Source organism: Gigantopelta aegis, chromosome 10 (genome assembly GCF_016097555.1).
Source record: "Gigantopelta aegis isolate Gae_Host chromosome 10, Gae_host_genome, whole genome shotgun sequence".
NCBI classification, from domain to species: domain Eukaryota; kingdom Metazoa; phylum Mollusca; class Gastropoda; order Neomphalida; family Peltospiridae; genus Gigantopelta; species Gigantopelta aegis.
Window position 1 is genome coordinate 49080735 of NC_054708.1, and position 24558 is coordinate 49105292.

General features: G+C 34.6%; 1 protein-coding gene across 1 annotated transcript in view; it reads right to left on the reverse strand.

Annotated features, from left to right (window-relative positions):
• Window positions 1–1511: 1511 nt before the first annotated feature.
• The window catches only part of LOC121384392 (choline transporter-like protein 2), a 35725-nt gene continuing 12678 nt past the window's right edge, over window positions 1512–24558 (reverse strand). Inside the window, exons 9-23 of the mRNA XM_041514775.1 lie at window positions 22319–22402; window positions 18803–18915; window positions 17980–18096; window positions 15194–15293; window positions 14314–14406; window positions 12380–12497; window positions 11392–11435; window positions 11009–11185; window positions 9334–9462; window positions 8339–8408; window positions 7597–7670; window positions 5736–5806; window positions 4898–4986; window positions 4414–4498; window positions 1512–2785 (exon numbers count right to left, since the gene is read on the reverse strand). Of these exons, the coding sequence (XP_041370709.1) occupies window positions 2664–2785; window positions 4414–4498; window positions 4898–4986; window positions 5736–5806; window positions 7597–7670; window positions 8339–8408; window positions 9334–9462; window positions 11009–11185; window positions 11392–11435; window positions 12380–12497; window positions 14314–14406; window positions 15194–15293; window positions 17980–18096; window positions 18803–18915; window positions 22319–22402 (1486 nt within the window). The 3' untranslated portion in view covers window positions 1512–2663. The remainder of the gene's footprint in view (window positions 2786–4413; window positions 4499–4897; window positions 4987–5735; window positions 5807–7596; window positions 7671–8338; window positions 8409–9333; window positions 9463–11008; window positions 11186–11391; window positions 11436–12379; window positions 12498–14313; window positions 14407–15193; window positions 15294–17979; window positions 18097–18802; window positions 18916–22318; window positions 22403–24558) is intronic.

The window sequence follows — 24558 nt, forward strand, 5'->3', positions numbered from 1 at the left end:
AATATACCTTTTGAGAGTAACATGACAAAGCCAGTTCTTTATGAACTTGTGAAAAGTAACAAATGTGCAAAGCAATTTGTTACTGATGATATTGCTGAACGCCATGGGCACTTGTGTCTAAGACTGCCGCCAAGACATTCTGAACTCAATCCGATAGAACTGATCTGGAGTCAAGTCAAAGGGCACATAGCTCGTCATAATGATGGTAAAATGACCACGGTGCGGAGAGAACATGCACATGCATTGAACTCTGTCACACCTACACACTTCTCTGACGCAGTTAAACATGTAATAAAGATCGAAGAAGATTTTAGAAAACAAAATAGTTTTATAAGAAATAAAATACCCCCTGTGATAGTCCCCCTTAACGAAGATAGTGATGAAGAAATGAGTTCGTCGACTGATTAAGTTATTTCTCCATACCCATCAGGAGTATTACTTAAATGTATGCATGAACTCTTTAACACCAAAAACAATTTATTTCCATATCATTCACTATCAAACAACCTAACAACCTATAAACTAATCGACTAGAAATGCATATAGACTACACATACATACGAGAGAAATGTTTCTTTAACATCAGACAAAACGGTTAAATAGCATTATGACAGTGAGAAAGAAACGCCACTGTTTCCGATAAGCAATTTTGATAAGCAATAAGGGACGTTTTATATGCACCATCCCATAGACAGGATAGCACATACCACAGCCTTTATACATCAGTTGTGGTGCACAGGCTGGAACTAGACACAACCCAATGGGTCCACCATGTGGGATCGATCAGTCGACCTACCATGAGCGAACGCTTTACCTCTGAGCTACGTCCCGCTCCATATACAAAAGAAGCCTTAAGTGGGGTTGGGGTTGTGCAGAGGGTCACACCTCCACCAATCGCATGCATACCATATTCCTCTCTCTCTCTCCCTATAACCATATAACCATAGATTAAAATATGTTGAGTGCGTCGTTACATAAATGCTCTCTCTCTCTCTCTCTCTCTCTCTCTCTCTCTCTCTCTCTCTCTCTCTCTCTCTCTCTCTCTCTCTCTCTCTCTCTCTCTCTCTCTCTCTCTCTCTCTCTCTCTCCCTCCCCCTTCAGCGCGCGCGCTTGTGTATTCCACAATATAATTATAATATTTGATACATATGTTTTTTTTCAAACTGAGGTTTTGTCACTTGAACTCCCCACTTGAATCCGCGCCTGCTTCATGTTTACAGATATTTTCTTAAATATAGGTCATACTACGATTTGTGCGGATAGGACGATAGAACCGAACATTAGTTTGAAACGCACTATAGAATGATGCTTTTGATATGCAAATGACCTTAGTTATTTATAGGCGAAATAACGTGCATTCAAACGGCACAGAGATTTTTAAAAAGTGGAATTAAGTCAACTTCGTGCATTTTATATGATGATTTGTATATAAAACCTGTCGGGGTTTGGGTTTGTTTTCATGTAAATGCAAAGAAAACAAATATCGAATAGGAAATAAACGTAACATTTGCAAAAAACTTTGGGTCTAAATAATTGAACAGGATAATAGTGTTTACTCCAGCATGACAGGTACAATATAAGGGTGTGGTGTCTTACTCTGAGGACGGGGTGTATGACTGAGGGTGGGGTGCTTAATTCTGAAAGCAGGCGCAGAATTATTCTGACGGACAATGGAGCCCGCGGCCCTTATTTTTCGTCAAGTACTTATTTTTGCCACTGGTAATATAAGGTGAGGAGTCATGTTTATTAACCTCACCGAAAACTACATTACATTAATGTTACAAACCCCCTTTCATTAATACTAGATTCCCACCTGGAAAATGCGTTTATTCTTTTCACTTTTATTACTGTAAAGTATATTACAGTATTTCAATAAAATACTCTGCTAATCTAAACAGAACACATAGTGCACATCACTCGTATGTGGTAGTTCTGGGTTTACCGTTGGTTATAACAGTATTAATTATTAACAATTCTTACGTGGAATTAGCTCTTTGTAAAAAAAAAAAAAAAAAAAAATAATAATAAATTCAAAATTTACTGCTTATCAAGTCGACATCTCATTATATATGTTGCTCATTACACATGAGCATAGCATAAATTGTCTTTTATATAAACAAAAACAAAAACGATCACGAAACTAAACAGCCTGTTTCGATGGCAGATGTATGTACTATTATCCAGTATTAAGCAAGTCGATCAAGCTTTCGTTAAATACTGCTTGTCGAATGTGATGAAAACTAAATACATATACCATGAATGTTGTACTTAGTTATATATATACGTTATGCTAATCTCAGACTACCAACTAACAGCAAAAGGTTGGCCAACTTTCTGCACTCACGACTTCTACGATTGTCCAGTTGCTAATGTGATTCTCGTTGTATAATCCACGAGTTGTTAATCCGAGCGCACCCGTCTAAGTCGGAGTTGTGGAAATTACTACAGAACAGTCGAGTTGGCAAATTTTCTGCTGGCAGTTGATAGTTTGATCCTAGCATTATGTAGAAAACGTAAAGGAGATCAGTTAGGATGAATGGGAGGAGGGGGGGGGGGGGTGAATTGCCGAAGCGATAGAGGCAGGTCGTAAAAGTGGCAGGACTGCGGCACCATGTCAGTGTCGGCACTTTATTAGAAGGAACACCCAGTTTACTAATTCCAGTTCACAATGCAGTTAACGGTGCTTGTACGTCTCTCAAGTTTTTCTTTCCCAATATTTTCATCAGGTTTTTGCTCATGAAGTGCGGCCTTTCTGGAGATCCGTCATTTATTTCAAGATCTTGCACTGAAAACAAACAAACGTGTTACCAAGTTATATTTAACAAATAAGTGGTAGAAAGTTTCATAAGACGGTAGCAGTCTCGGAAACTGCATTGTGAGAATTTTGAAAAGTACACATTTCTAAAGATGTTTTAAACGAGACTTGCGCATTTCAGATCACTATCCTAACATCTAAATAGATTTTGGTCCGTAGGAACGATATCCGGTGTGTGTGTGTGTGTGTGTGGGGGGGGGGGGGGGGGGGGTGTTACAATTTCTAGTGAGTCACAGCCTCTAGTGGGGAGGTCACAAGCCATTTGTATCTTTGTTTATATAGAAAAACGTTTTGTTATGTTTAACGACACCACTAGAGCACATTGATTTATTAATCATCGGCTACTGGGTGTCAAACATTTGGTGATTTTGACATAGTCTTAGAGTGAAAACCAGCTACATTTTTCCATTAGTAGCAAGGGATCTTTTATATGCACTATCCAACAGAAGGACACATACCAAGGCCTTTGATATACCAGTTGTGGTGCACTGGCTGGAACGAGAAATAGCCCAATGGGCTCCACCGACTGGGATCGATCCCAAACCGACCGCGCATCAAGCGAATGCTTTACCACTGGACTACGTCCCGCCCCTTTGTTTATACAGAGTTGGACACAAAACTCACACACCACTCACACACACACACACACACACAACACACACACACTCACTTAGTCCTGAAGTGGAGGGGGCCGCTGTGTGTCACACACACACACACACACACACACACACACACACACACACACACACAAACATACAGGTTCATACGGGCGTGCACTACCTAAACATCTAAAGGGATTTTACACGAGACATGTTAACTACTTGGAAAATAAATGGATTTTGCACATCAAATAAAAATATGACTGCTACTGAAGTCGTAAAAAAAAAGATAATGAAAAAAATAAGTAATGAGAGAACAAAAGAAACGTAAATACGTGTTTGTACATCTAATGTTATATAAATAGACGCAGATAGATGTGGGTAAGGTACACAGTTAAAGATAAAGTTTGTTTTGTTTAACAACACTACTTGAGCACATTGATTTATTAATCGTCGGCTATTGGATTTGAAACATTCGGTAATTTTGACATATAGACAACGAGGAAACCCACTAAAACAATTTCCGTTAGAAGCAAGGGATATTTTATATGTATCTTTCCACAGGCAGGACATTACATACCATGGAGGTAAAAGACAACCACTTGAACACATTGCTTTAACAATCATCGGCTATTGGATGTCAAACGGTTCATAATTATGACATAGTTTTAGAGAAGAAACCCGCTACATGTTTTCATTAATATCAAGGGATATTTTATGTGCACCATCCTACAGACAGGATTACACATACCACGGCCTTTGATATACCAGTCATGGTGCACTGACTGGAACGTAAAATACCCAATTGGCCCATCGACGGGGATCGATCACAGACCGACCGGTATCAAGCACGGGTGCTTTACCACTGGGCTACTACCCCCACCCCACCCCACCCCCCCCCCCCCCCCACCCCACCCCACCCCCCCCCCCCGTCCCTCCCAATAAGGTGTTCCTTAATAAATATATATATGTGTACACAGTTGTATAAACTATACTCACGAAAACACAGGAAGAGTGTCTTTACAGCCATTTCGTATACACTGAAGAAACAGGACGCGACTACATAGCTACCCAGAATAACAATCTGTTGAATGAGAAAACAAAAACAATTTTAAAATAAATCAATGCTAGGCTCATACTGTTAACTGTTACGACGAAGTTGACCAAGTCGACGGTTGCGTTATATTTTCCCTAGCTCACGACTGGTGCACTCGGATTAACAACTAATGGGTTATACAACAAAAATTGAGCTGTAAGAGTGCTCAGACTATCAACTGAACAGTTGTCGAAGTCGTGACAGCAGAACATTTGCTAACTTTGCGCTGGCAGTTGGTAGTCTGATCCTAGCGTAAGTCATTAGTAAGATTGTTTGCTTACGAAATCTAATTAATGAAGTGTACAAGCCTGTTAAATGTCAGAGAATTTTTTTAGAAATGAGAAAAACAATTTTAACAAAAAGATCTATACAAAAACTAATTCTTACCACAGTCGGTACGAAGTAAAAATGCAAGGATGGCACGTAATTTTTCAGAAAGGGGATTCTTCCTTCAAAGAAGAAATACGATGCTACACCTGAAATGAAAGCATTTTTTTAAAATGTAAACTGGCATCATACCAAGACTGGTACACATACATGGGTTTATGTTTTTTGTTAGTTTTTGGGTTGTTTTTTCTTCTTTTTTTTTTTTTTTTTTTTTTGGGGGGGGGAGGTTTGTTGGGGTTTTTTGGGGGGAGGGGGTATTTATAAAAATTATTTTAAACATCGTCACGTGCAATTCCTACCCCACAACCAACCAAGAAGGGTTATCTATATATAATTTTTTTTGTCAAAACGATATGCATGCATTATACTAAGCATTTCGTTTACGTTCTGTTCCCATAACATAGTAAGTCCCTAAAAATAGATAAATGCGTCTGAAAACCGGTACAGAACCCCCCCCCCCCCCACACACACACACACACACACACTTCTATACAAAATTTGGATCAGATATCTTAAGTATTATTTACTATTTTGTACACGAAATGTGTGTATGGTATATGTGTGTGGTATCTCTCTCTCTCTCTCTCTCTCTCTCTCTCTCTCTCTCTCTCTCTCTCTCTCTCTCTCTCTCTCTCTCTCTCTCTCTCTCTCTCTCTCTCTCTCTCTCTCTCTCTCTCTCTGTGTGTGTGTGTGTGTGTGTGTGTTTTCGATACCTCGATATACACTGAAACGATTAAACTATTTTGTTATTATATTTAATCAAGAACATGTAGTTACTATTAAACAAAATGTTTACTTTGTTTGAACTCAAAACCACATGTAGCGATTTGACACTTACCGGCTGCAGCAACTATAACCAGCTTGGCAAGAAACAACAAAAAGTCGGCAACATTGTCCACCACAACAACCCTAAAACACAAGACAAAATATTAATGTTTAATCTACTATGTTTAATCACTGGTTGCATCTTACCATAGGTAGGACAATACGTGCTACTGCAGGTGATTTGTACAAGTCGTGGAGCACTGGTTGCATCTTACCATAGGTAGGACAATACGTGCTACTGCATGTGATTTGTACAAGTCGTGGAGCACTGGTTGCATCTTACCATAGGTAGGACAATACGTGCTACTGCATGTGATTTGTACAAGTCGTGGAGCACTGGTTGCATCTTACCATAGGTAGGACAATACGTGCTACTGCAGGTGATTTGTACAAGTCGTGGAGCACTGGTTGCATCTTACCATAGGTAGGACAATACGTGCTACTGCAGGTGATTTGTACAAGTCGTGGAGCACTGGTTGCATCTTACCATAGGTAGGACAATACGTGCTACTGCAGGTGATTTGTACAAGTCGTGGAGCACTGGTTGCATCTTACCATAGGTAGGACAATACGTGCTACTGCAGGTGATTTGTACAAGTCGTGGAGCACTGGTTGCATCTTACCATACGTAGGACAATACGTGCTACTGCAGGTGATTTGTACAAGTCGTGGAGCACGTTGCATCTTACCATAGGTAGGACAATACGTGCTACTGCAGGTGATTTGTACAAGTCGTGGAGCACTGGTTGCATCTTACCATAGGTAGGACAATACGTGCTACTGCAGGTGATTTGTACAAGTCGTGGAGCACTGGTTGCATTTGGAGAACAGAAACCCGCGTCCACCGAGGACGACTAATCTTGCAAGCCACCCCACCTCAAGCAAAACCCCCGTTCGAGCCGGTGCACCACGACTGGTATAGCAAAGGCTGGGGTATGTGCTATCCTGTCTGTGGGATGGTGCATATAAAAAATTCCTTGCTACAAATGGGAAAATGTAGCAGGTTTCCTCTCTAAGACTATATGTCAAAATTATCAAATGTTTCACATCCAATAGCCGGAGATTAATAAAGCAATGTGCTCTAGTGGTGTCGTTAAACAAAACAGGCTATAATTTTTTTTTCTCTCAAGCGAATGTTCCACTACTAACCTACATCTCGCTGTATTCAGCAGAGTGATTGAGTTTTTTTCTAGTATTATCAGGGGCGGCACAGTGTAATAAAACAAAAAGTGGTAGGCCCCTACGGATCGGATATACTAAAATAAAAAAATAAAAAAGTAATACGGCCATGCCGTACCTCTTTGAAAACATTTAATGGTACGGCTATGGCCTAACCGGCCGTACCGTCTGCGCCGCCCAGATAATTAAACTACACCAAAACCTTTACTGACGTCTGTTTGTACGTTAGTGTTACGTAGATATGATTCCAGTCAGAATGGTTATTACTGAACCAACCATCACTCCACGACTTGTATAATGAAATGTTATTGTTTGTTGTTTGTTGTTTTTTGTTGTTTTTTAACGACACCACCAGATCATACTGATTTATTGGGTAATTTTTGACACATAGTCTTAGAAAGAAAACACGCTACACTTTTCCATTAATAACCAGGAATCTTTTATATGCACCGTCCCACAGACAGTACAGAACATATCACGGCATTTGATATACCAGCCGTGGTGCACTGGCTGAAACGTGAAATAGCCCAATGGGCTCACCGACGGGGATAGATCCTAGACCGAAGACGCATCAGGCGAGTGATTTACCAATGGCTACGCCCCTCTCCGATATGTTATTGTATAAACTGTCAAATGTGTGGGCAATAAATGATTAGTTGCTGATAACAGGATGGACTAACCACTTAAAAACCTACCTCACAACGTTTCTCATAATAAGGAAAAAGGCTTTCTTAGCAGACGCACAGAAATTTTTCCCATATATAGCACACTGTAAGAAAAAAGGTTTCCTTTTAAAAACAATTGATAAACATATTTTTAATATTAAAATATCCCAATAAATTACAACTATCAGTTCATTGAAAACCAAAGATTTTTTATTTATTAGTAAAATGAAATCAAATAAGCACTAATAAATATAAACATAAAGTATGATTAATTAGAATAATTATGAATCAACAATGACGTTAAAGGTATTGAGTTTATAGTGAGGAATGACAACCAGAATTGGTGATATCCATTGCTTGTCAGCATGATGGTAGTCTGTTGTTTGGCCTTTTCTCTCCGTTTTTTGTTTGGTTTTCTCTTGCTTTTTAAAGTAGTTTTTTGAAGAACACAAATGTAGTAGAAGTGACGAAAAGGTATAAAATTTCAATAAATAAATTAATTTAAATTCTGAATTTTGTTTTACAGAATGTTTTGTTTTTAACTTTAAAACATATTTTAGTCAAAAACCATGGTTTTCAAGAAAACCTGTACTGGGTATCAGTGCTCGATGGATAACATGTTAAGTTACATAAAACTAAATTAGTATTTTTATACAGACCACATTGTGCATTTAATTGTGCTACACTTATAATTATTAGGTTGCAGACGTGTGTGGAACTATTTTGACAGATACTGTGATTATTTCATGTAAATGATATACGTTGTACATACCATTATGTAGGCGTTTTTGTTTATGAATTTGAGGAACTTTTCTAAACACCAGAAGCAGCATTTCATACATCTGTGGAATAAACATTGAGACAGCTAATGAAATATACACTCATTAACATGTTTTATTATTCACCATGACATTTTTAGTATTATTACAAACGCAGGAATAGGACTACTGGCCAGGTGGCTAAGTGAAATTATCTACACTTGGTGGATAAAAGCACATGTTGCGCGGTGTTCCCTTCAGATCTACCAATTAATTTTAGCCTTGGAGCCCTCTGATATTGACATAAAACACTAAAATCCACCAAATATGAAATAATAGTATATATACAAATAACATTTTTAAAGGGATAGACCCTAGTTTTTAAACACTAAGGCATATTTTTTACTATTAGAGCTGTTTATGGTCATTGAAATTAAATATTACTTATATTTTATTGTTTAGATTATCCATTTCCATACAAACGAAAGTTCCTGGTCATCCTGGTGTTTCTAATACCACAAAATGTATTTTTTATATTTAAAAAAACCCGCACGTGCGTCTGAGAAGTAATGATTATGGAGTCGGGTTTTAGTCTTATTTGTATGGGTATTTCAACGTCACAGATTTTTTTTCACTCTGTTGTATCCAAATTTGTTACAGGTTTGTAAATTAACCAAACTTAGTGTCCATTTTTACGGGTTGAAACTAGAGTCTATGTGAAATATATGCCTTAATATTTTTTTAAAACCTAGGGTCTGTCCCTTTAATTCGATGAAATAGGCATAAAATTGTAATCGACATCATTACTTTAACTTATCTCGTTGAATGTTATTGACATCAATTGTGAAGAAATTACAGTCATACTTAACGTTTGTTAATAAAACACTGTTTGTGGATAATAAATAAATTATGACATTTAAGTAAGTGCCACATGAAATTTACGACACTCGTACATAATTCGTTTATGTAATAATATATATAATATCTCAATATTGTACATCATATTTACTTCAGAATAAATTGAGCCACTGCATTCTCCGTTCCCTTGAGACGTCCATCCAAATACTCGAGCAGTAAGCGGATTAGTTTGACCAGCGTAATAATAAAAGACCCGAATGCGACAGTTCCAAGATGATACCTGCAACATGGCAACAGAATAAACATATCAACTAAAGCAAATATCCACATGGTTTATAGGATAATGTCTAAAATTAGCCAGATTTTGCTATGCTGAGATGTCAGTCACTGCTATAACTGTACGTCGTATCTGTATTTCACAATTACATGCATTCATTTGCTGTCTTTAGTCAACTGACTGTTTATAACCTATATCTTTTATCGTATGTTTGCATTGCTAAATATGTTATGTACTACTTTATGCAACAAACCTTTTTCTTCAAAACAATTGTAAGTAACGTGCTAACAGGTCAAGCACACTCGTAGTGGGCATTCAAAATGGTCTTAATCACCTTCTAACTTCGTGAGTTCATATACATATAGATACAACAGAGTTTAGTTTATTATATGTGAAAACCATATTATTTTCACTCATTGCTTCGCAATTCGTGAAAATATTGTTTTCACACAATACTCGTTGACACCATGAAATAACTTCTATTTATTCAGCAAATACAATGACAGTATAAGATCAGCCATTATAAACTGCTTAACATTTAACGTTTTGATACCATCATGTTTTAATTTTGTACTAAAGGGTTATCGCTTCTTTTCATTAACCTTGAAATTCACACACTAAAATCAATAAAATGCGCGCACGAGTTTGCTCGAATTGAAAAACTACTGTCAGGTGAAAAGCTGTTAACAACATTATAACCAGTTTTGATCAAATAATACGAGAGAAAACTTTTACATACATAAAGTATCAGAACTACTTTACACAAAAATATACTATTAGACAAATATTTTAAAGGTATATTTATATAAAGCATTAGAACTACGTAACACACACACACACACACACACACACACACACACACACACACACACACACACACACACACAAAAATATATATATAATGTTTTAAAATGTTTTCGCAATGTTATTTATATATATATATATATATATATATATATATATATATATATATATATATATATATATATATATATAATGTTTTAAAATGTTCTCGCAATGTTATTTTTATCCATACACTATTACACCAATCTTTGTGATATTGCTATTGTAAAAGGTGGATCCCATTGTTCAGTGAGGGGAAATGAATAATTCTGACTACAATGATCTCACTCAATTACAATAGTTTTATGCCATAATATCAGTATTTCATTTCTTCTTTTTTTTGTAATACGAGTCAGTCATAATAATGATACATGTGTATCTATGTATTCTGAGACAAAATATGAACTAATGGTCCAGATGGACCTCCAGTGTACGGATTAGTAAGTTCTGGCATCTGTACTGCATTCATTTATACTTATTTCCGTGCTTATATTCAATTAAGGTTCAAGTGCGCTGTCCTGGACACACAATTCAGCTATCTGGACTGTCAGAGAGTTAGTGGTGAGTGAGAAAGACGTCTGTGTATAGTAGTGGTCTTACATTTACCCACTGATTCGTTAAACTCACTCTGGGTGGGATCCGGTACCAGAAGGCGAACCCAGTACCTACCGGTGCTGATGAGGGTTAAAATAAATAAATTGCTAACCTCACTGTTCTCCCAAACGAGAGTAGCACTGGAAATGCTGGAAGGATTTTAGGTTTACTTGGAGCCCAGTAGTACAGCCCGAACGTTCCTGCTAAAGTCATTTGTCCAAACGCTACCACAAAGTTGACAAGCCAAATTGCCAACGCAAGATTGTAAACCTGCAGAGCTGTGGCATACCTAAAATAAAAAAATAACATAGACTATAATTTTATATATAACTTTAAAACAATAAGAACTCCATCGTATGTCCAATGTATTTGTATGTCATTGATGAGTTTAGCAGTGCACTACTTAAAGACAAAAGGTTGTGTTAAACATGCATGGTACACACCATATAAATATGAATACATCAAAATATTAGTTTTTAAAATGTAATTACTTACTGAACTCCATAGTCAACAATAGCACTACAAACGTTGTCACCTTCCTGAGGAAAAATAAAACAAAACAATATCCACTCAATCAGAATCACAGATAATATAATTAGTTGATATAATATTGATTTCAAATAGGCTATATTAAGAGACCAAACAAAATTATAAAAAATTATTACTTTAGTTCTAAACACAAATGCTTCATTTTACACAATGGGCTGGGATGGGCTCTAGCCCTATTCTGTTTACATGTGAGGATAGGGCCAAAGCATGCTTAGTGTCAAAAACTTTCAGTTTTAAAGCATTGTGAAGTACGGTTGGCAGGATTCGAACCTACTACGCCGATGCACATGGCATATGAAAGCCAGCGGACTTAACCGCTCAGCCAACGGGGACATACATTAAAGTCCAGTTAATCGTAGTTAATCTGTCAACCACTCGGCTCGAAACTAACATAACAGTTTGGTATTTTTGTACAGCAATTTTTAAATTGCAATGGGGCTAATGACGCATTCGGGGACTAATAGTTCACCAACAGAAACGTTAACCCGGTAAATATAATATTTAAAAAGAAAAAGTGTAAATTGGTAGGATTCGAACCTACTGCACCGACTTGCATAGCATTTGACAGGCCACGACCTTAGTTTAATAAAATTAATATTATGAGAAATCGAAAATAATGAAACAAATGGCGTCAGATTTTGACAAATATATTATTCATTTTAGACGAAGTACTTGGCGACCGTTTGGTTGTCAGAATTGTAAGCTGCTCTAACCCTATCCTCAAATATAAAACAGGATAGAGCTGTAATGGAGGATACTAGAGATAGAGTAGACTAGAGTAGACGAAGACTAATAACGCAATATCAGTTAGAAGGGAATACAGTACACGTAGTGATGATTGATAGCGCTAACTGGTAAAACAAATGTTAAACTGTTATTTGTTTTAAAAAAAAGAATTTACAACAAACGTAGACAAAATTGGCTTAAAACTTACATTTTGTCCGTAAGCACAAGCCATATCAAAAAGCTTTTCAGCCTTCAAGTTAACAGACCCATTCGATAATGCGACATGTTCATTTTCTTTCTTGACTGCACTCACTGTAGCTAAATAGCTGTTGGGAATAGGAACAATAACCACAAAAACAGTATCTTTAAAATTTTATTTAAAGTTCTACGTCGATCAACCAACAATATGCTGAACCATCCAAACTTTAAAACAACTATTAAAATGTTCCTTTTAAAATCAAAAGTTTTGAATACATTTTCTTTTCCTTTCTCTTAAAAATAATGAATTATAAAATTCCATTTGCAAGGCTCATTGCAGTTAACGTTTTTTTGTAAGTCGAATAAGAAATATATCCCTTAACTAAAATGTGATTTGGTATCATTAGTTCTGATGATTAATGTAAGTCGATTACAACAGGAAACGAAATTCTCAAAATTGCAATTGTCTTATTTCGCTGTTTTTGCTTATATTTTTAGAACATAACTCCAAATTAATCCATCCCACATATAATATTGCATAATTAACTCGAAATATCAAAATAGTAATGTGTTGTCACCATGCCTAAACTGTAGTTCCCTAGAAAATCCTTGCAAACTAAGTATATAAAAATTAGTATTTTATTGATTGCGCATCCTTTAAAATAACATCCAGTTATTTGCCAATATGAAGATCATGCCATTCAAATTGAAACTAACTTCAGTTTTTGCAATAAATAGAGAATGATACATGAGTTGCCGTTAGATACCATTTATCTCAAAACGAGTTGTTTTAAAATGTATCTAACAAGCGCAAGCGAGTTTGATACGTTTTTAAAAACGAGTTGTGAGATAAATGGTATTTAACGGACACGAAAGTATTATTCTATTTCTTACATATCCTCGAAGCCAGATTTTAATCAAGTTTTAACATCTTTTTCGACTAAAAGATATTTACAACCCTTTGCACTTGTAGCTGAGTTATGCATCACAGACACATGATTGTCAGGTTAACTATACGTCACAAGGTAATCGATTTCCATCGTGTTTTTATTCATTGGATATATGGAATTGGTGACCTGGTCATCACCTAGGAGCAGCCAGTCATATGTCTTGAAATTGTTAACACACGTACGTGTGTTATCATAAATAACGCATAGTGTTCTCACCAACGGGGATGTAAGAATATCATTTATGCAATAGTAGTCAATGGCATTATTTGAATGTAATATTTTTGGCATGTACTTCAAGATATAGTAATATTACATTTCATAAGAAAAATTATAAATAATGTTTGTCATTATTTAACTTTAAAATAAAGGTTAACACTTAGATTCGTTCTATCGAACTTGTTAAGGGAAATCTTTTTGCGTATACCCAGTCTGAAATGGATATTACGCATTTTAATCTGACATAAGGTTGCATAGTACCAAAGAAGAGAGTTCCGTGTCAAAGTTCAAATATTTACGGAGTAAAAGCAGCTGTGGGTGTGATAGGTAGTAATATTTGACATTGATTATTTGTGCAAATACTATTATCCATTGACAATAAATAAATACACTTTTATTTGTTATACAGTTGTTATGCAGTATATACCAGAGGTTGAAACTAATGCGGGGTACCCCACAAAATGGAACTGCAATTTTCAGCAAAAATGACGGTTGCTATCAAAAATTTAATTAAATCTCTTAAATGGTATGTGACACACACACCCCCCCCCCCTCCCATTTTCTTGCAGATAGATTAGATGTGAGGTGCCACACTTTTTTATTGCTGTACTTCCTGGGTGTGTTGTTGATACCCTGCTAATATCAGTTTTATAAGTAAACGTTAACATTATCGGCAATAGGAATTGATTTGGTCTATTAGAACCTATAAAGGACCCCTTTGTGGATCTTCACCTGATCCCTCATTAACTTACACAGATTGCACTTTTGAAAAGGATACACAGTCAGTACGAGCCAGAATGCGATGAAGCCGAGCTGAAGGATGAACGGAAGGAACGGCCACATCAGCGAGAACTTCATACTTCCAACCGCCCTGTACAAAAAAGAGTTTGTTTTGTTTACTGACACCACTAGAGCAAATTCATTTATTAATCATCGGCTACTGGATGTCAAACATTTGGTAATTTTGACATATAGTCTTAGAGAGAAAACCCGCTACATTTTTCCATTAGTAGCAAGGGATCTTTTATATGCACCATCCCACAGACAGGATAGTACATACCACGGCATTTGATATACCAGTCGGGGTGCACTGGCTAGAACCGCCCTGTGCAAATGATTGGGGGTAAAAGTCACAATGTGGTTTTTACATTCTGCAACATAATGTAAGAGACGGACACAATTTCATTTCCAATAACTCGTGCGTTTTATCAACGGATTAGTTGACGCTCATATAGAGTAGATGCGGCGCTACTTGCGTTTTGGGCATATATACCATATATGATTTTTTTTTCATTGCGGCTGGCCCACTGCGTTGTCAGACGCACGCATCCCGTCTCGACGGTCTCATTGACAGTAATGTATTTCGATTGTTTTATATTTTTTTTAGCTGGAACGCATACACGCGCCGCTTTCAGTCTATAGAGCTTTAACTGCCGTGATGCGACATTATTTTAGTATGTGTTGTACGACTAAACTGTGTAGAAGGGCTGAGTGTCAGTCCTTTAACATGGCTAACAGTGTAGGTGTGATTGACTGGAAATAATTGCAGTCAACATCAATCAAGTTGTAACCTGTGCCGAAAGCAATGCAGATTAACGACAAAATAACACATGTTGGCTAGTTTTCCAACATTATCTCCAGTAGATCAGGATACTCACTTGCTCGCCTCCTTCAACAGCTGAACGGCGAGTCTGATCCTCTGACAGAGAACGAGCACTATGAGAAGAACAATCACGAAAATGATGCCAGCTGTGATTCCTAGAAAGAAGAAGAAAAAAAGATATCATCGATCCCTTAAATTTTGAAGTGGTTTTTTAAATAACGCCTTTTACCAATGGGTTAGAAAGAGAGAGAGAGAGAGAGAGAGAGAGAGAGAGAGAGAGAGAGAGAGAGAGAGAGAGAGAGAGAGAGAGAGAGAGAGAGAGAGTTACAAAAACCGCATAATACACAGGATGCGTTTTAGCAAATATTTAATCTCCGTAGAATACTGCAGAGAAAGCTTTGCACGTCTAGCACCCAAACTAGGTTCGTGTACATCAACGTACAAGCTTTCTACAAGAGATGTTCTAAAAGTACTAATACAAAGCGTAAGTCCCTGGTTATGTATGGGATCTAAAACTGGCAAATTTATAAGACTTGCGTGATGATTCTTACGCAGTGCATCCATGGTCAAATTTTGACCGTAAAATAAATCTATCCCCTTTCGGTCTGCTCCACATTCCGTGTTGCAAATAACTTAAAATGTTGAGGGCCCTTAAGCCTTTCTTTTTAACATAGTTTTGATAGGGCACAAAAGATGGCCTTCTGTCAAATATTATCCCCAGAAATTTAGTCTCCCCTACAACTGAAATAGCATTTTTTGTACAAAACCAGACATGGATCTAAATGGTGACCTCTTTTCTGGCAGATAATGCATACAGACACTCTTTGACTTTGAGAAACGAAAACCATTGTCGGTTGGCTATTGTTGACGTTTATTCAAACAAAGCTACAAATGACGTTCAGTGATACTCACATTGGACGATCTGTAGCAAATACGAAAATCATCGACATATAACGAGCTATCAACACCAGGTTTTAAACACTGGGTGATGCTGTTAATTTGCACAGAAAAATAGTTATTGATAGGATGCTATCTTGAGGAACACACATCTCGCATGTCAGTGAGAATCATATGAAGTAGATCCTACTTTTACTTTAAAAGTTCTGTTTTTTATAAAATAACTGAAATAAAATCAGCAAGTCGACCTCTTAGGCTCATGCCATGGAGGTCTTTTAAAATCCCATACATCCACATCGTATAAGACTTCTTCACATAAAAAGACTGATACAAAGTGTTGATTATGGATGAAAGCTAATTGTTTAACAAGATGATCAACCGCACTATGTCTGGATCTGAATCCACATTACACGACAAGACAAGAATTTTGTTGTCATAAACTATACCGAGTGCAGTATGGAGAAAATATAAACAAAATAAGTTACAAAGTGTTTTCTGTAGTGGTAATGGACATAATATTTAAGTAATATTAACCCGGAAGACTGACCCTCTCAATGACAATTTGCAAATATTTACATAGTTTACACAAAAGTGATTTTATAGTTGTAAAAAATAACTGGTAAAAGGTCATTGCACTTGCTCTGTTTGTATAGTAACTAGATATACATGTATACTTATTTCGCTCGGTAGATAAAGACGTACATTTAAAGATATAATGGAACTCATCACCAACATCAGTGTTGCACAAGTGACATATTCTGTTTTCTCTCTCAATATTAAACCATCTACCGGTTTCAATAGGAAGTCTGACATTACCACTTCTAAATTTACAAAGAATGGATTTGTTGCTGAGAGTTTCAACAAATAATTTTCTAATTTAAATTCATGCTTACGCGATGGTAAGTAATTTGTGGGACTCAAAGTTACCAGACAAGTCTACGGTAGATGATTCGTTCCATTGTTTTACAGATGCAACTTGTCAAAGCAATAAGGCGATAATTGATAGGATTCATGGGATTAAGGTTTGGGAATAGGAGTAATTGCTTTCTTCCAATCAGAAAGAAAGTCACCAAAAAACGCATTCGATTCGATCCTGCTGAAGTATCATGGGCAACCCGTCCACAGAGAAACACCCGTTGAATACCTCAGCAATCTCAGATGAAAAGTTAAAGGGACATACCCTAGTTTTTAAACACTAAGGCATATTGTTTTACTATTAGAGCCGTTTTTGATAATTGAAATCATACTTCACTTAGATTTTATTGTTTAGATTATCCATTTCCGTACATTCGGCGTGTTTTCGCTCATCCTGGTGTTTATAATATCACAAAATGCATATTCTCATATTTTTAAAAATGCACGTGCGTCTGAGAAGTAACAGTTATGGAGTCAAATTTTAGTTATTTTTAGAGGGTACTTCACCATTTCAAAGTCACAGACTCACGTTTCATTTAAACTGACAATTGTAACTTTATCCCAGTGTGTTACAGGTTATTAACAGTGTTAAATTTCACGGGTTGAAATTAGGGTATGTCCCTTTAATGGGTTGCTTTTCGTCTTTATTTCCAGCAGATAAATGTATCTGTATTGAAAGCAGAAGACAGTTATGTGAAAAGTTGTCTGCCAAGGCACTGGCAATGTTACGAAGAGACGTGACATCTGTACCGTTGACAGACAAATGATGAACAGTGTTACGTTGCAATAATCAAAAGTATCATTTTCTATAAAAGAAAGTCAGTATTGATCTACTAACGTGTCAACTAAGCAGATCCCAACACCTTTGCAGTGTAGAGTAAAAAGCTGTAGAACAGCCATATTGACTGAAAACTATAAGTTAGGCAAAGTTATATAGTTCAACACATGTTTTTACTGTTGGTACTAGAATCTTTAACATTTATGCGTTTAAAAGTATTGGTATCTTCGTGAGTAAATAAAAAAACTTACCTATTCCAAGAAAAAGTTTGTCCTTCTCAATGTTCCAAGTAAGCATGGGTAAGTAGATTGTATAAAAGCTGCCAGAACCTCTGGTTTTTGTATACAGGTAAAAACTGTATCCACTTGCTGAAATATCACAAAACTACTGTTACCGTATCGAACATCAACAATCCTCTCCAACTGTGTTAAGTAGTCGTCATTGGGGAACTATGGCATAGTTTTGGTAAAGTAGAAAATCTATTTAAAATGTTTGAAAAACGGTTCATCTATACTTAATCAATAAGAGCAACCTGGAAAAATGTGAAATGTTCTATTCAACAACCGTTGGCGTGAATAAATTAAGATACTGAATTCACTGATCCAATCCCGCCCCCACCCCCACCCTCACCACCTTTGAGATCTGGGTTCCCTTTTAGGATCGGGCCTAGATGTGTGTGTGGGGGTGGGGGTGGGGTGGGGGGGGTGGGGGGGGGGGGGGGGGGGTGGGTCCCCCAGTTCCCCCAGCAACCCCACCTTCACAACGCTACTACCAATCGATGAGCAGTCTGATAACATATTAACATGTATTTAATATTCCACTAAATCTATTTACTGTGATTATCTGGAACAACAGACGACTTATTATTACACGACTTATTATTACACGACTTATTATTATATGACTTATTATTACACGTGGATGTAACAAAACAGAAAGGCGCGATTATTTATTTCTCATCGAGAAAGCGTTACATACGGTTCTACAGTTTCATTTTGGGTCCCACCATTGTTTTTGTGATGGGCGGTATTATTTTATTTGAGGGATGGGGCTGATTGTACACATGTCACTTACAAACACCAAATATTGCAAGACAGGCAATGATCATCAGCCACGTCATCAATCCAGCCAACCAGCGCATCAGAAATATCCACAACATCGATACGAGCGAGCACAACACCAACACACTGAAATAAGGTGGATAAAGTATAGACATTGTAAATATAGTGACTTACCTTATAAATTATATACAATGTAAATATAGTGACTTACTTTATCACTTATATACAATGTAAATATAGCGACTTAGTTCATAAATTATATACAATGTAACTATAGTGACTTAGTTTATAAATTATATACAATGTAAATATGGTGACTTAATTTATACATCATATACAATGTAACTATAATGACTTAGTTTATACATTATATACAATGTAAATATAGTGACTTAGTTTATACATTATATACAATGTAAATATAGTGACTTAGTTTATATATTGTATACAATGTAAATATAGTAACTTAGTTTATACATTATATTCAGTGTAAATATAGTGACTCAGTAAATTATATACAATGTAAATATAGTGACTTAGTTTATACATTATATACAATGTAAATATAGTGACTTAGTTTATACATTGTATACAATGTAAATATAGTGACTTAGCTTATATATTATATACAGTGTAACTAGAGTGACTTAGTTTATAAATTATATACAATGTAAATATAGTGACTCAGTTTATACATTATATTCAGTGTAAATATAGTGACTCAGTAAATTATATACAATGTAAATATAGTGACTTAGTTTATACATTATATACAATGTAAATATAGTGACTTAGTTTATACATTGTATACAATGTAAATATAGTGACTTAGCTTATATATTATATACAGTGTAACTAGAGTGACTTAGTTTATAAATTATATACAATGTAAATATAGTGACTCAGTTTATAAATTATATTCAGTGTAAATATAGTGACTCAGTAAATTATATACAATGTAAATATAGTGACTTAGTTTATACATTATATACAATGTAAATATAGTGACTTAGTTTATACATTATATATAATGTAAATATAGTGACTTGGTTTATACATTATATACAATGTAAATATAGTGACTTAGTTTATACATTATATACAATGTAAGTGGAGTGGTTTAGTTTATCAATTATATACAATGTAAATATAGTGACTTAGTTTATCAATTATATACAGTGTAACTATAATGAATTAGTTAATTAATTATATAAAGTGTAAATATAGTGACTTAGTTTATAAATTATATTCGGTGTAAATATAATGACTCAGTAAATTATATACAATCTAAATATAATGACTTAGTTTATACATTATATACAATATAAATATAGTGACTTAGTTGATACATTATATATAATGTAAATATAGTGACTTAGTTTATACATTATATACAATGTAAATATAGTGACTTAGTATATACATTATATACAATGTAAGTAAAGTGACTTAGTTTATAAATTATATACAATGTAAATATAGTGGCTTAGTTTATCAATTATATACAATGTAAATATAGTGACTTAGTTTATCAATTATATACATTGTAAATAAAAATAGTGACTTAGTTTTATAAATTATATGTAGTGTAAATATAGTGACTTAGTTTATAAATTATATGTAGTGTAACTATAGTGGCTTAGTTTATAAATTATATACACTGACTATAGTGACTTAGTTTATACATTATGTATAGAGTAAATATAGCGACTTACTTTATAAATTATAAACAATGTAAATATAGTGACTTACTTTATAAATTATATACAATGTAAATATGGTGTCTTAATTTATACATCATATACAATGTAACTATAATGACTTAGTGTATACATTATATACAATGTAAATATAGTGACTTAGTTTATACATTATATACAATGTAAATATAGTGACTTAGTTTATACATTATATACAATGTAAATATAGTGACTTAGTTTATACATTGTATACAATGTAAGTATAGAGACTTAGTTTATACATTGTATACAATGTAAATATAGTGACTTAGTTTATACATTGTATACAATGTGAGTATAGTGACTTAGTTTATACATTGTATACAATGTAAATATAGTGATTTAGTTTATACATTATATACAATGTAAATATAATGACTTAGTTTATATATTATATACAGTGTAAATATAGTGACTCAGTAAATTATATACAATGTAAATATAGGACTTAGTTTATATATTATATACAATGTAAATATAGTGACTTAGTATATACATTATATACAATGTAAGTAGAGTGACTTAGTTTATAAATTATATACAATGTAAATATAGTGACTTAGTTTATCAATTATATACAATGTAAATATAGTGACTTAGTTTATCAATTAAATACAATGTAAATATAGTGACTTAGTTTATCAATTATATACAATGTAAATATAGTGACTTAGTTTATCAATTATATACATTGTAAATATAGTGACTTAGTTTTATAAATTATATGTAGTGTAACTATAGTGACTTAGTTTATAAATTATATACACTGACTATAGTGACTTAGTTTATACATTATGTATAGAGTAAATATAGTGACTTACTTTATAAATTATATACAATGTAAATATAGTGACTTACTTTGTAAATTATATACAATGTAAATATAGTGATTTAGTTTATCAATTATATACAAAGTAACTATAGTGACTTAGTTTATAAAATATATACAATGTAAATATAGTGACTTAGTTTATCAATTATATACATTGTCAATATACTGACTTAGTTTATACATTATATACAATGTACCTATAGTGGCTTAGTTTATAAATTATATGCAGTGTAAATATAGTGACTTAGTTTATAACGTATATACAATGTAAATATAGTGGCTTAGTTTATAACGTATATACAATGTAAATATAGTGGCTTAGTTTATAACGTATATACAATGTAAATATAGTGACTTAGTTTATAACGTATATACAATGTAAATATAGTGGCTTAGTTTATAAATTATATACAATGTAAATATAATGACTTAGTTTATCAATTATATACAGTGTAAATATAGTGACTTAGTTTAAAATGTATATACAATGTAAATATAGGGACTTAGTTTATCAATTATATGCAGGCTTGCCCACGCCCCTTTGAAATTGCCCCAATTTGGCAATTTAGAGTTGTATATTATATGTGATGAATTTGTGTATTATATGTGAGTAATTTGTGTATAAATTTATATTGAAACAAAGTCACTAAAATATATTTCATTCGAGCGGGAGGAGGGTGGGTGAATATGTAATTTTTACCACAACACCGACAAACTTTAGTGCATTTGCTGTTAATTAACGATGTAAAGATTCTAAAGAAGCTGTCGAAAATATAATTAAAGCAAACGAGTCAAGTCAGACACGTCACATGACAAGCGAAAAAAGTAGCAGTTTACTGGATAAAATGGCAGTAAACTCGGCACCGTATTTCAAACAATTACATGTATGTATTATACTTATATATAGGTGTGTTTATTAATAGTGAATTAACTACGTACTGCACAGCACAGTACTCACGTTAGAATGATCCACCATGTTGCTATGACGTCAGCGGTTATCTTCTCTCCGTACTCACTGACTTTTATAAAGTATCGCAGATTGCTGAAATAAACCACACCCCTAGAAAGTTAAGTTTTGTTGGTTTTATGGTGCTAATAAATACTTGATAAAGTTAAGTTTTGTTGGTTTTATGGTACTAATAAATACTTGATAAAGTTAAGTTTTGTTGGTTTTATGGTACTAATAAATACTTGATAAAGTTAAATTTTGTTTTGTTTATGGACACCACAAGAGCACGTTGATTTATTCATTACAGGCAGGGCAGGATTTAGCTCAGTCGGTTGAGTGCTCGCTTGAGGTGCTTGCGTCGCTGGATCGAACCACCTCGGTGGATCCATCCAGCTAATTAGGTGTTTTTTTCGTTCCAACCAGTGCACCACAACTAGACAATGGCCGTGGTGTGTGTTTTCCTGTCTGTGGGAGAATTACCAAATGTATGACATCCAATAGCCGATGATTAATTAATCAATGTGCTCCAGTGGTTACGTTAAACAAAACACATTTTCATTACCGGCTACTGGATGTCAAATGTTTGGTAATTATGACATATATAGTCTTAGCTACATGTTTTCATCAGTAGCAAGGGATCTTGTATATGCACAATCTCACATACAGGATAGCACATATCACCGTCTTTGATATACCAGTCGTGGTGCACTGGCTGGAATGAGAAATAGACCAATGGGCCCACTGACGGAGATCGATCCTAGATCGACTGCACATCAGGCGAGCGCTTTACCACTGGACACTGACACGCCCCCGCCTAGGCGTTTGTTTGTTTGTTTGGTAGGCATTAACGTGGTTATACCAGAGAGTTCAAACACGCTTGTTGTGAACACAGTCTTTGGTAAAAACAAATCAGGGGGTTTTCTCATAGTAAGAGGGGGACAGGAAGGGACAATGCGATGGGCAGAAATTTGCAATACATTTCATTTAATAATAGTAATATTGAATTCAGCCAAACAAATGTGCACTAAAGTAATCTCTGAAATAGAATCAAACTGATTTTCGTTGATTATTTCTTTCATATTAAATGATACTCTACCTAATTTAGCATTTACTTATTTGGGCTCTCATTGATGTACAAGGTGGTGTTTACTCTTGAAATTAAAAGAAATATGTCAGTAAACAGGTGAGTTGTGCACTTTATTGGAACAAACTATTACAAATTTTGATCGACATGTGTCAATTTCATTTACCCTTAAACAAACTTTTAATTTAAAACTGCAAGTTAACTGGGTATTTTGAATTGCAGCATAAATTATTTATTATTTTCAGCATATTTAGTGAATATAAATTCAATATAAGTACATTCGAAATTTACACAATCTTGCAACCACTTAAAGGTGCTATATCATAGTTATACATGTATGTGAGCATCTGTTTGTGATAAAGATTCTCAAATAAAAATTTATATTCTACTAGTAGATAAAATTATTTTGCTATAATTATTTATGGGCATATAGTTGAAGGTGTAGTCTTTAAACTGTAAAGCAAAATTTAATTTAAAAATTATTTGCAATAGCTGTCATTATGCAACATTAATACCCAGAATGGTTCTTGACAGTTTTGCTCAAAAGTTACCTAGAAATGTCTACAAATATTTTGTTTTCGAAAGGGATAGGGGTAAACAGTCATCAGAGACGGTCCCTCACATACTGCAACAGCAATGAAATTGACACATGTCGATCAAAATTTGTTATAGTCTGTTCCAATAAAGGTCACAAATCACCTGTTTACCGACATCTTTCATTTCATTTCAAGAATAAACACCACCTTGTACACCAGTGAGAGCCCAAACAAGTAAATATTAAATTAGGTAGAGTATCATTAAATAGATATTTACAAAATATTTACTTATCAGTTTAATATGAAAGACATCATCTATTTCCGACTCTAGTTTAAAATTTGGGCACAATATAAACGGTTTACTAAAAATAAAGTGCGGACAATTAATGTATTTTAGAAACGTGGTCTGAAATTTGGTCTGTTAATAAAAACCTGACATTAGCACGTAAGCTACGTTGCTTTTGCACACAAAATTGCAAGGCGATTGTAGGACCTAGGCTATGTACATGCTAATGTCAAACCATTCACCTCAAAATCAATGGAATGTTAAGCTACAATTATATTAAAATAAGTTGAAATGCATTTCTCAATATGTACAACTCTTTATCAGCTCTTACTGAAGTAAAAAA